General features: G+C 35.6%; 1 protein-coding gene across 1 annotated transcript in view; it reads right to left on the bottom strand.

Moving 5' to 3' along the window:
* ADARB2 (adenosine deaminase RNA specific B2 (inactive)) overlaps positions 1-9,329 on the bottom strand; it is a 495,819-nt gene extending 486,490 nt beyond the window's left edge. The window contains exon 1 of the mRNA XM_063452650.1: positions 8,929-9,329. Within this exon, the coding sequence (XP_063308720.1) occupies positions 8,929-9,025 (97 nt within the window). The 5' untranslated portion in view covers positions 9,026-9,329. The remainder of the gene's footprint in view (positions 1-8,928) is intronic.
* Positions 9,330-13,188: the final 3,859 nt, after the last annotated feature.

Here is a 13,188-nt window from a genome sequence, read left to right as displayed (position 1 = left end):
AAAGATCAATCAGTTAGGCATCCTATGATCATTGGACCTGGAGGTGCATGATTAGTACATTAAAGGGACATTATAGACATTATAACCATTTCATCTCCTTTAATTTGGTATAGTGTCAGGAGTCCTCTAGTACCGTCCCCCCATCCAGTGTTAAACAAAGGTCCCTGGCTTTCTGTATCCCAGCCCCCACTGTGGGTATGGCTAAGGCAGATATTAGACACTTCCTTCTAGCCATACCAATTCATACCAGCAATGGGCAGTGTGATAGGCTGAAAGCAGTCAGGTGACACTCTCAACCAATCACAGCCATCCATTGCTGCTCAGGCTTATGCATCCTCATTAGCCCAAGCAGCACAGAGGGGATGACCTGCTGGGAGCTCTCATTAGTGTTAAAACATTAAAAACATTATATGGAAGGATGGCGCTAGGGGACTTCAGACACTGTAGCCACTTTTATTAGATGAAGTAGTTACAGTGCCTACAGTGTCCGTTTAATCACTTATGAGAACCTCCAATAACCAATTGGAGCTGTTACTCATATATGTAGGTGATCTGCCTGAAATTTAGCTTATTGCGTGCTCTGTTGGAAGTATCCCTGGCATCCTGGCAAAGTTTCAGCTACAAATTGACAAAATCTGGAATGTTGATATTTCGTGAGGACTGGATTGTTAAGCACTGCCCAAAATGTCTGTCCTTTAATAAGTACCTAAAAACGTATCATCCCATGCTAATTTTTATCTTGACTTCTACTTTCTCCAGTCACAAAACTTGTGGTTCCACAGGCTACTTCACTTTGTTACCTTTTTACTCTACACCTTTCTCGACCACTTTTTACTTCTTTCATAAATGTATCCAAATACAGGCATCATAACTGGAGATCTCTCCTCTTCTCTATCACGTTCCTGCTCCTCTTATGTCCTCAGACCCAAATTCCTAAAGGCCATGATGAGCTCATATCATCAGTTCCCTTTTCTGTACGAGTTAGTTTGTCATGTATTTGTGCTTTTTATATTGTCATTATAAGCTGTGGCATATGTTAGTACTACAATAATAATAATATTATTACAAAAAAAATTGAACCCTTGGATTCCACTGAAGTACATAAATAAGAAAACCCTGAGACAATTCTAGAACATGTGATCAGACTTAATCATGTGCTTTAAAGCAGACTTTATTTGGAATAGGTAAAACCTTGTTTAGCTTCAAGACTGATATCTCATTGAGCAGGACCCTCCACCTCTCTGTTCCTGTACGTCCAGTTGTCTGGTTACAATTACATGTCTGTTAGTCCACCCATTGTACAGCGCTACGGAATCTGATGGCGCTATATAAATAATAAAATAATAATAATATCACTGTTATTTTCGAGCAAAGGAAGCTGCCCATGTAAGACTAGTTATCCATTCAGTAGCAAACACTCCACATACAACACATAGCTGTATCTAATGTTGGGAAAAATGGAGGTTATATAGTTCAAATTAAAATCAAGCTGCATGGCAGATACAAAAAAAATAAAAAAGGCAATCTCTGCTCTACAGAAAAAGACCTCCACTATTCAGATCTGCATTCATGAATCACGCATTTTAATTCTAAATTTAAGTTCAGCCATCACAGCTAATGCCCTTGATGCAATCTTAAATTGCTGTCATTACACGGATCACTAGAAATCGGATGGTGGATAAAGGATTAATCGATTTAATTTTATCACCAAATCCAGCCCTGCCTCTTGAGCTGTCAGTAGACAAGATAAGGAGCGCACATCTTCAGACATGACACAAACCTTCCATAGGAAACAGTTGTGTCTGAAAACACAGTCGCAATGAAACAAGCTCATTTATTGCTGTGGCTGAGTTAGAAGATGGGAAATAACAGACTGCCCCCTTTATTTTCAACGTTCATGTAATCTGTTTCAATTGCAGTGGATTTCACGCTAAAATAACTTCCTATTTTTCCACCCATAATTCACGACTGTACTTTTAATTTTTTTATATATTTTTTTTTAAATCCACGTTTATGTTATTTCATTTGATATTTATAAACTGATGTTCAACTCTTCTTGTTTGTTGCTTAAGTACAAAAAAATAAATATATATATATATATATACATACTGTTATAGTCACAGAGTACCATATAAGTGTTGGCAGCAGATTAAACAATGGCATATATAGATGTTCACACCATAGAAACGATATATGCTGTCAATACATCTATCAATACACTGTTTACATTGACAGATGTACGATATTAACTTCACAATTACCTAATAATGCAAATAATTTGTAACAATTCCAGAACATAACTCACACTTTATCTGGAGTGGCTTGTAAAAATTACATTATTATTCTTACTTGAAAATAAGAATGTTAACACATATTATGGTATTTGCATAAGTGTTTCTATAGAGCATACTTTTCACAATTACTAAAAAAAATGCAGCCAATTTTTTTTTGTAAAAATAAATAAAATAAATATATATATATATATATATATATATATATATATAACTTATATACAGGGGTACATATTTGCACATATATGTCCAAGGATATATCTACATAAATATCTGTCTGTCCGTCTGTCTGTCTGTCTGTCTATCTATCTGTCTATCTAAGTATCTATCCATCTATCTATCTACACACATATACATGCATGCTCAAACACCAGTTAACATATACCTATAGAATACATGCAATTAGAATTTTAACATTACTATGTCATAGAAATGAAAATGCACATAAACATGTCTGTCTACAGAACTCTTTTAAAACATATGGGCAGACAATTCTGGGACAGCTAGATTTCTGAGATACAAAATGCAATCATTCCTGTCAAACATTGTTTCATGCACACTTTATTTAACAACTCACGAGGTAACTGGAATATATTTTAAGTAAAGAATATAATTTGTTTATGTTAAATAACTCAAACTGTAAAATGCTGATAAAGGAATGGTATACAGGACGGTAGATCTCATTTAGGAACACGGTTATTTAGCTCACACCTTTCTGTTATAGGAATCACATCTTCATAGCATGCAGTTAGAATGTAGAAATCAGACCCAAAAATACTCCAATATGTATATAAAGACTTTATTCCTAAACTAAGTAAATATTATACATGTTCTCTTCAGAATTACGGAACGACCTACCGCACACTTTCAAATCTTCCCTAAGCCTAAAGTCCTTTAAGAGATCCCTCTCTACATACCTCAAAACAGAATGCACCTGTCATGGTTGATTATATATTTCCTACCTGTTCTATGTTAAATTTTGTATATATTGTGTGTTAATATTGTTTTTGTATTTTATTGTACACTAACTGTAACAATGCAATGTTTTGTGGACTCAGGACATACTTGAAAACGAGAGAAATCTCAATGTATCTTTCCTGGTAAAATATTTTATAAATAAAATACTCTATGAATAAATTCTTCATTTTGGATTATCTTGCATTCTGATATTATATGAAATTTGAGAACATACAGATGTGATATCTAAAATGGGCTTTCAATAAAACACATGGCTGTATTGCTTACACAATGAGTTGCAAAAAACTAACTAAAAAGATGAAATTAAAATAGCCAATTTAGGGGAGGGGGGGGGGAAATCTCCCCTGATAATGAGAATGGCTAGTTTTGCCTAAACTTTGCAAATTGGTCATTGATACACTAGAATAGAACATGCAGTTTAGTCAGTAGACTTCACTATCATTCTTTAATAATCACCAGATTACATTAGATGTCTGTACAAAACAAAAACTATACTATAAAAAAAATGAGTTTTGCTCGATTAAAAAAAATAAAAAATCTTTGTCATGAACCCACCTTACGTCATTAACACACACAAAAAAAACCTATTAAATCATAATATGTACTTATTGAGATATATATTTCTGATTTTAGGAGAGATGAGTCTAGACTGTTCATGAAACAGTCTCTGCCTTGATAGCATATATATATTATGATTGATAGCTGGGGGATTATGGGATACTGAGTCACAGTTTCCTCTAATCATTTCATGGTTAGAAAATGGTATATTAAACGGTTGGACGATGATTACAGACACAGTGTGAATCCACATTGGGTGTAAATGCAGAATTATATCCTTCAATATACAATAAATGGTGTTTAGTCCATTGACTTTGGATTTTTAATGCGCTTAAATTATAAACATTCTCAAAAAAAAATGCCAATAATACATATTTACTCCTAGGTTAAAATCTACATTTTGTTTGAAAAAAAAAAAATATAAAAAATGTTTGTATTCTTAATATATGTACATGTTTAAAAAAGGCCTTTACTCTGCAATAGAAATGGACTCTTGAGTCAGTAAAACGATAACCCAGCTAATTAACATGCTTGACGGAATAGAACCGTGGTACCGACCATTCTGATGTCAGTCGATTCAGTATTACACTATTGATTTTTTTTTTGCAGTAAAGGACATCAGACATTTCTCAAATCAGCCAATAGCAGTTTATGTCAATCACTGGTCGATCCACCAAGTATATTATTTCCCAAATATTACAGAATGTAGATAATCACTTGCAGTAATATATTGTAAGAATGACATTAACGTTACGTATAATATCTAATCGTCCATTTAGTTTAGAATGTAAGTTCTATTGGTCAGAACTCTCCATACAGTCTGTGTCTATTTGCTTAAATATGTGGCAATGTTTAATGCTTTTAACCATTGCATAGTAGTGCGGTATGTGTTATCGCTTTTATAAAACACATGATAAAATACTAACAGTTAACAAAAAATATGCTCTCTACAGAAATTTCCCAGAATATTCACAGATTTTACCTCTGGCTATTTGTAAAACCCACACGAGCATTTTTATTTTTTAAAAGCATATTTATAATTCTTGTACTTTCAATATCTAGGCCCATGTAGGAATCCTCTGTGTTGATGCGATACTTCATAGGTTTATTTACAATGTGCATTGTTATCTGATAAAAGCTATTTCTAATGGAAGCACTAAATGCAAAGTAAAACAGGTGATGAGTCTTTCAATTAAGAGTAGATGATGAAGTTGATAATTGTCACACCCGATTTATTTGTATTTATTTCTGAATATATATCTTTGTCTGCATTACTTATCTAGCTATGAGTCAAAGCTAAACAAACAACAACATTTATTCAAGAGTAAGGTGACAACTAATGGAATAAAACATAAAATAGCATAATTTTAAAAACAATCTCAAATTCAGCAGTTTGATATTTCTCTCCACACTCTCTTATTTCGAGAGAGCCGTTTTGCTACATAATCCACAATTTAGTGAATTTAACTCTCACTATTCACAATGTAGTCAATAAAGTATCGTGGCATTTTGGGGCTCTTTGAGGACAAGACTGCTTATTTTAGAAAATTAAAACATTTCATTTAAAATAAATTTAAAAAAAATATGCACAGTCACATCTTCAAACTACTGGTAATCAGCATGCACACATTAAACTAAACTAGCTTTAACCATTTCAATACCATAGTGATATGGAATATCATAAGTATTATGCTAGGTCCTAGGTACATGTTTTACTTTTTGCACGTATATTGTGACTTCAGATAAAAAATTGTTAATAACATTATACCTATTTTTTAATGATAACATAATAATATAACATCATAGCAGATTTTTGATCTTCTAAATATATCCAATATTTGTGCTCTTAACAATCCACTGAACTAAGCAACTTTAAATTGCTAGAATAACAAAGGTTAAACCTAGTGAGTGCTATTAGGGCAATGGCTATTTAAATCACCCCTTGGCCATATAAGGTCAAACAAAAACAACAAAGAGAGACAACAAAAGCACTCACCTAATTTTATAGAATTAATTTTATTGCAGGAGCAGCCAGAATAATACATTTAATGACGAAATGACAATGTGACAGTTTGTGAATCTGATGCAGTTGCTGGTTTTGCAAATTATATGCACACTTTATTGTCTTAACATGTGATTTACTTAAGAGTTCCCTTACAATGAAAATAATAATAATAGTAATAATAATAATAATAATAATAATAATAAAAATATAAACGTATAAAGAAATGAACAGATTAGAGTTCCCTATCGGAAGGTGTGATGTAACTGACTACATCAGAATTGCTAAATACTATCTAAGTTTTCAGGTATGTATTCTTCAGAGGAAATAGTAAGCTAACAGAAGTTAAAAACAGAAGTGGGAGACACTATCATACTTAGAAATGTATGTACGTGAATGGGTAGAGATAGATAGATAGATAGATAGATAGATGGATAGATAGAGAGATAGACAGATAGATAGATAGATGGATAGATAGATAGATAGACAGATATATAGATAGATAGATGGATAGATAGATAGATAGATAGATAGATAGAAATATCATTCATCGTGTCAACATATTTCACAGAGCTTTAGCAAATAAGTAAAATACTAAATGTTCATACCTGGACAGGTAGATAGAAACATGAAGATATATATATATGTATATATAATAGTTGAGTATTATTATCATTCCTGAATCTACCTGCTAATGTAATGTAGATTAAAACACCTTTGTTAACATTACAGTAGTTATCAGTAATAGTCTAAAATCACGCGGTATGTCTACACTGGATTGGGGAGGTTTTTTTTTTTCGAATGGGGTGACACTTTCAGCCAGACACACATATTTTAATTGATTACTTTTTTTTAATGGGATATATTTTTTTACCATCAATTAAAAAATAATAATGTGAATGCTTTAAAAGTAGCTACCCACCTAATAAAGAAAATAATAAGATAAGTAAAACAATGTTCCCACAGTATGACTCCGTGGAGTTAGATGGCTTGATTTAACCAGAAATTAAACATCTGATGAAAAGAGCTTTGAGACGTTCTGAACTCTTTGTAGAAATGAAAGCGTCTTCCAGGATCAAAAACTATGACCTAATTTAATTTTTCTGCTAGCAGTGAAATATTAGGATGCTTTGATTTCAGATACTAGGTGTCTACTTTGGCCTTTTCTTATATAACAATATTTAAATGTCTGCACTACAGTATATATATATATTTTATGTATTGCTTTTTTATTTTCTGTTCACCACTTCAGTTTTTCTTTTATATGAGAAATGATGTCATTCTCGTCCCCTCTCTACCTCCAATATCTGAATACTTCAAAGGAAACTCAATGTACTCTACCTTTTTGAGCTGCCTGGTTTTATTGTTGGCGTGGAAACAAACAGAACAGCTAATTGGTGTGAAAAACAATCAAATCAAGCTAGCAGAAATAAATTATTTACTGTTTTTATCAGATTAACTCGGAATGAAGTAATGAGGAAGTGGTAGATTTTGTGTTAAACCAGGCCACTTGATCCAATAGATTAAACAGTGATTATAAGTAAAATATACATTACTTGGGTTCTTAATGAGGGAATCATACCTTGCTGTACAAATGGTCCTTATTTTAGATTTTTATACACTGTAAAAGAACTTGGATCAAATGCATGGTAAACATGGGACTCACAAGTACTCATCAACATTAAAAAACACTTCTCTTCCTCAGCCCCACAGTTTGCTTTGCTGTCTATAACTCTATGTGTGCCAAATAGCCATTAAAATGCATAGGTAACCTCTATGATAACACCCAGAGTTGATATCATCTTTATGCAGAAAAATTAAATAATAATAATAATAATAATAATAATAATAATAATAATAATAATAATATATATAATGTGCTCCACTATCTCCCTATCCCTAAAATCAACTGACAATAAATTATATTTATATATAGATTACAGTGTGTTACTTTTATTGTAGTGTGTCCTGTCTCTTTAACCTTCAGGCCTCTGTATATAAAATTAGTCAGTAACAGTTATAAGCTCCATTAACCTTTTCAGTGCCATTGAATGGACATTCATCATGCCCAATATAGTAAGTGTAAGTACACACCGGTAGTGGTGGTGGTGGTGGTTGTGGTGAGTATGTGGGGAGTGTTATAGCAACAACCTCTGGTGGTTGTTTTAATACGGTGTCCTTTGAGTATATATAAATCAGTGCAGGTAGGCTAAGTGGAGCACCTTATTGCTGGTTAATGAATTGTTATTCAGTTATTGCCCTTAAAACACATATATACAGTTGTTTCTCTCTTGTTTAGTTACTGTCCTTACAATACACGTATACAGCTGTTTCTCTCTTGTTGTTGTCTAATGACATCTGACTGTTTGACATAACATTGGCCCCAGACAACCCCTGAGAAATCCAGTTGGAGTTAATGTTTACTCACTAATTTGTCATCCCAGGGGTTAAATTCATGTATCTAAGCATCATATAAGAAGGAGTTCTTAAAATAAAGGTCTATCAACTGTATTTAGCAAGCCAGAGAGTTTGCTCACCCCTAGTCTTAAGGATCAAATCCCAATCAGTGTTCTTTTCAGGAGCAATCCCCCCCTTGCAACAATGACATTCTATCATAATCTCTACCCAATTTCACACTGCAGACTAGAAGGGGTTAAGGGCATTGCTGCTAGTGCTGTTTAGAGGAGCTGAGGGGTTAATGTTCATCTCCTGCTTGCTTTTCATTATAACTGACACTGATTAGGTGCTAAGTGTCTGTACCAGTGTAGCTACAGGCACGGTGAAACCCTTTCCCTGCCTGGGAATGCGATGGTTCAGCTGCGTGCTGCTTAGAGACTCTGAAGGCAATAACGGGTTAATCATTCTCAGTGATAACACAATGTATCCAATTGGTGAATAAAAGGGAAACATCTCCAAACACGCGGTAAGGCAACTGATCATTACAAATTACTAGTAAACAAAACACATCCACAGGCTTCTCCAGTGCACAATGTCACCTCCTAAAAGTACAAGTACCCCCCATAAAATAAAGACCCCCTCCCCCCAAAAAACAGCCCCTATTCAGACAAACAGGATAGCTTAAAGCAGGATGTTCTTTACCTTTCCTTTTTGATCTCCTCCTTCTTCTTTTAGACTTGAATTTAAGTTGGCCACTTGGACATCCTGTGGTCCTGCTGGTCCCCAGCACAGATGCCATGGATGGAGAGAAGGCTGGACAGGGTGCAATGTTTTGTAAAATAGGCTTCTGCTAATGTGATTCCTGTGCTTGCCTTGTATATACCTCTGGAGCTGAAGCTTTATCCTGCTGGATTTTGCTCTGGCACGAAGTCACTTTCTATTAGTCGTGTTAAGTGTCTTTTATCTTGTTTGCATGCTTGGGAGGACTGCTGGTGGGAACTGTAGGGAGGTAGGAGCAGCTGGTGCTGAGCTCCCTCTGTAAGGATGCCTCTGCTTCCTAGCAGACTCTGCAAATGCTCTGCCTCTACTTTTTTGAGCCCTGCTAGTCGTTTGCCACAAGCCACTTTGAAACCAATCATGCAGGGAGCCTGTCTATTTGCTATAGGAAAGTCTAATTAGATCCAATCAGAACTGCCTCCTGGCTCTGACATCAGCACCATCAGTCCTCTGTTTGTATCCCTTGTCAGCTTGCAAATTCAGCTCCCATTTGGGTTGAAGGATATGCCCAGGGACCTGAGAGGCAGGAGGAGAGCTGCGCAGTAGGGTGTACAAATATTATTATTATTTTTATTATTGACATTTAAATAATACCAACTTATTCCGCAGCGCTGTACAATATTATAAAAGGGGGAAATTTAACAATAGGAGAGACAATTACAAAACATTACAGGAACAAAAGGTGGATGAGGACCCTGCCCAAACAAGCTTACGATCTAGAGGATACAGCCAGAATATCTAGAAAAAGCCCAACGGGCAATTTTAAAAGAAAGGATGCTACAAAAAGCATGTTTCTGCCTATTGCATTAAGCCACATGGATAGAGAATTATGTTCGTGTACAGAGCTTGCAACTATTTTTTGTAGTTGACATTAACTCTTTAGGATCTTAGATGTTGCTACAGCAGGGGAAATAGAATACTAGCTGTTAGATTGTAACTGGCATTGCTAGGAACTCCCAGATACTGTATGTGGCTGGTTTAGGGGATTCATTCTCTGTTGGTCTCTTCTGGACTTTCATCTAGTGACAGATGTATTAATACAGTATTGTGCATTTTTATAGAAATTTACATAAACAAATATAGTTTATAATATTGTCTGTCATATAAATTATATGGAGTATATAAGAATTTAAGTAGAAATTAAATAATATTTAAAAAAAATTAGGGGCGGGGGGGGGGGGGGGTTGCAGAAAATGTCAACAAAATTCCTTTTATTCTTGAGTGCTTCACCCACATAACTTTCTACATTATAAACATTTCTTCTGGCGAGAAATTATCGTAACAATAAATAAGTAATCTAACCTCATACAGTGCGTGACGCATTTTGCTACCAAAAATAAATTGTGTTTTTGTGTATGTGTGAGTGTGTGTATATGAATAAGTGAATGTCTGTGTGCATTCCTTTATTTTCTTGTTACTTAGATTAAGAAGAAGAGTTAGGGAATGATTTGCTAGTTCAGGAATGGTAGAGAATTTGCAGCTAATAGCAAATTTTAGAATAATATAGCCAAATTCAAAATTATTTCAAGGCAACTATTTTGGCTAAAATGTTTTTAATTCCCTACAGATCTCTAGTTGTAATGCTACCTACTCTTCCAACATTGCAAGTCATTTGATTCATGAGTAGTTTAATCTAATACAGAATTATTACTTAAATTCTCTATGTAATCTGATTTATTTATTTTTTAAATGCAACTAGATTCATTTATTTTTATGTTGTGCACATATTACTGTAGCTCCGTAATGTGTTTTTTTTTCCCTTTTCAGAGATATTTTGCAGACTTGGGCAAAAAATATATGTTGCTTATGGAAAATCTTTGACAAAAATGTGTATTAATATAAAGTTAAATCTTAGGGATATCAGACAATAGAGCAATGCATTATGAAGTACTTTGCAAGTACTTACAACAATACACTAAATTCTCCTTAAATCACAAAACAGTGAATTGTGGTGGATTTTTCAAATTTGTGTAGTGCTAGCAAAACACTGTGGGTATTTGCACCACTAAAGAGTAATCTGTTGCAAGAAAAGGGGGTTCATACATGTGGTTAGCAAGAGTGGCATGAGTAGCTGAAAAAGTAACGTGTGTGGGTGGAAAACACTTGGTTTGAGCATTCAGTTTCGGCTGAATTGAGATTCGGTTCTTCGGGAGAATTCTGTATCTCTGTAGCGTCATGCAGGTGTAAAACTGAGCAAATGACAAGGAGATGCTTAAATGTGTTTGGAGAGTGCCAAAAAAAGATGGACAGAATGGATATGGAGCTTAGGGCCAATAAGCAGCTTAGTTTTCTGTCCAATGATGTGGGCTCCATCTGCTGTCAAATCAAGAGGTGGAGAGAATGTTTGTTGTCTAAGGCACAACCTCTAAACATAGATTGTATTGGCAGATCAAATGAGAAGTAACAAATGAAGGTTAAAGGGACACTCCAGGCACCCAGACTACTTCTGCCCATTGGAGTGGTCTCGGTGCCAACTCGCACTACTCCTAACCCTGCAACTGTAATTATTGCAGTTTTTTTTATAGGGATAGGTCTCGCCCACCGGCTGATGGAATTAGAAGGAGGAGCGTCACGGAGGAGGAGACAGCGACGAGGGATATCGTCGCTGCCTCAGGTAAGTGACTGAAGGGGTTTTCACCCCTTCAGTAAATGGGGATTGGGGGGTGGGAGGGAGAGGGAACCTCCAGTGCCAGGAAAACGGATTGTTTTCCTGGCACTGGAGTTTCCCTTAAAAAAAAAAAAAAAAAGTATTGAAGAAAATCCATTCTTCCCTCCAAGCAGGATTCTTCTAGAAGCCACTACTGAGAGAGACAACCCAGCATAGGGAGACAAACCAGCAGACAGGAATTGCCTGCTTTTACCCTTGCTATGACTTTGTCTGAGTGGGAGATCCTGGGGCATCAATGTGAGGCTGCTCAGGTTTAGTCTACTGATGTATCTACCTAGCTTCTGCCAGTTTCACTTATGACAACTATGACGGTGAGATGTTCAGGGTCACTGATTCTAGTGTGAGACTGGTTAGATCACTGTTGTGACTATCTACTTCCAGTAACCACATTTTGTAAAATTTTAGAAACATATGTCCATGTTAATTGATTCTAGTGTGAGACTGGAGGTTAGTGTCAAGCAGCTGCCACTTACACTTTGATTTACTGAATTAGAGTTTGACTTTTTGTTTTTTTTGTCTTTTTTGTTAACTGTTTGTAGAAATGAAACCATATTGGGGGGAGAGGCTGGTTGTTTAGTAAAAAAAAAAAAATAATAAAAAAGTTCAGTTTTGGCTAGCTTCTGCTAGTGTCATGTACATCAACTTTGATTGTGTGATAACCTGGGTCATTGATTCTGGTGTGAGACTGGTTAGGCTACTGTTGTGTTAGCCCCTGCCAGTGGCACAGTGCCGTCTACACAAACATTGAATTGAAGATAGCTACATCCTGTATCTTTTTCCTGAGAACAAGAAGTGTGGCCTTCAGTGTGGGAAAAAAAGTGCCCTATCAGCTTCTTCCAACTGTGTCTGTGGAAATAGCAAGTGTGGCCACTCCACAAGATTTAGACAGGAGGGCAAACCACTACACCAGAAGGCATATGTTCTTTTCTCAGTGGAGCCTTTGACTCAACATGATGTTGTAGGACCTGGTGGTTCAAAAAGGCTCTCCAGCTATTGTTGGCCTACAACTCCCCAAACTCAAGAGCTGACAAAGAATTCTGAAAACTGTAATGAACCAACAAGTGGAGAGCCACAGGTAAACCTTTCTGATAGTGATAGTTCCTTGTTCTCTTACACTAATAAACAACAATTAATTCTTTATTTGGGGTAAGGAGAGCAGTGTGGGCCAGTAAAAACACACTTTCAAGCCTATGTCCAGTAGCTGATATCTTAGCTTGATGCTCCAAGTATGTAGATGCATACATAATGGGACATTATATAGTTCCAAGAACCACTACAGCTTAATGTTGTGGTTCTGGTGACTATATCATGCCCCTGGAAGCTAAGCACTGTAAACACTGCCTTTTTACAGAAAAGGCAGTGTTTAAATTGCTGCTTAGTAACACCTCTAGCGGCAGTCACTCAGACAGCCACTATAGGTGCTTCGAATCTCAGTGCTGCACTGTGGACAGCATCTATATTCGGAGTCTCCATGCTCTGCAGTGCAGGGTTTTGCAATGCATGCGCAATAGCCTCCC

The sequence above is a fragment of the Pelobates fuscus genome, chromosome 4 (genome assembly GCF_036172605.1).
Source record: "Pelobates fuscus isolate aPelFus1 chromosome 4, aPelFus1.pri, whole genome shotgun sequence".
Classification (NCBI taxonomy): Eukaryota; Metazoa; Chordata; class Amphibia; order Anura; family Pelobatidae; genus Pelobates; species Pelobates fuscus.
The sequence above is the reverse complement of the archived record's forward strand: the minus strand, read 5'-3'. Positions and strand labels throughout refer to the sequence as shown.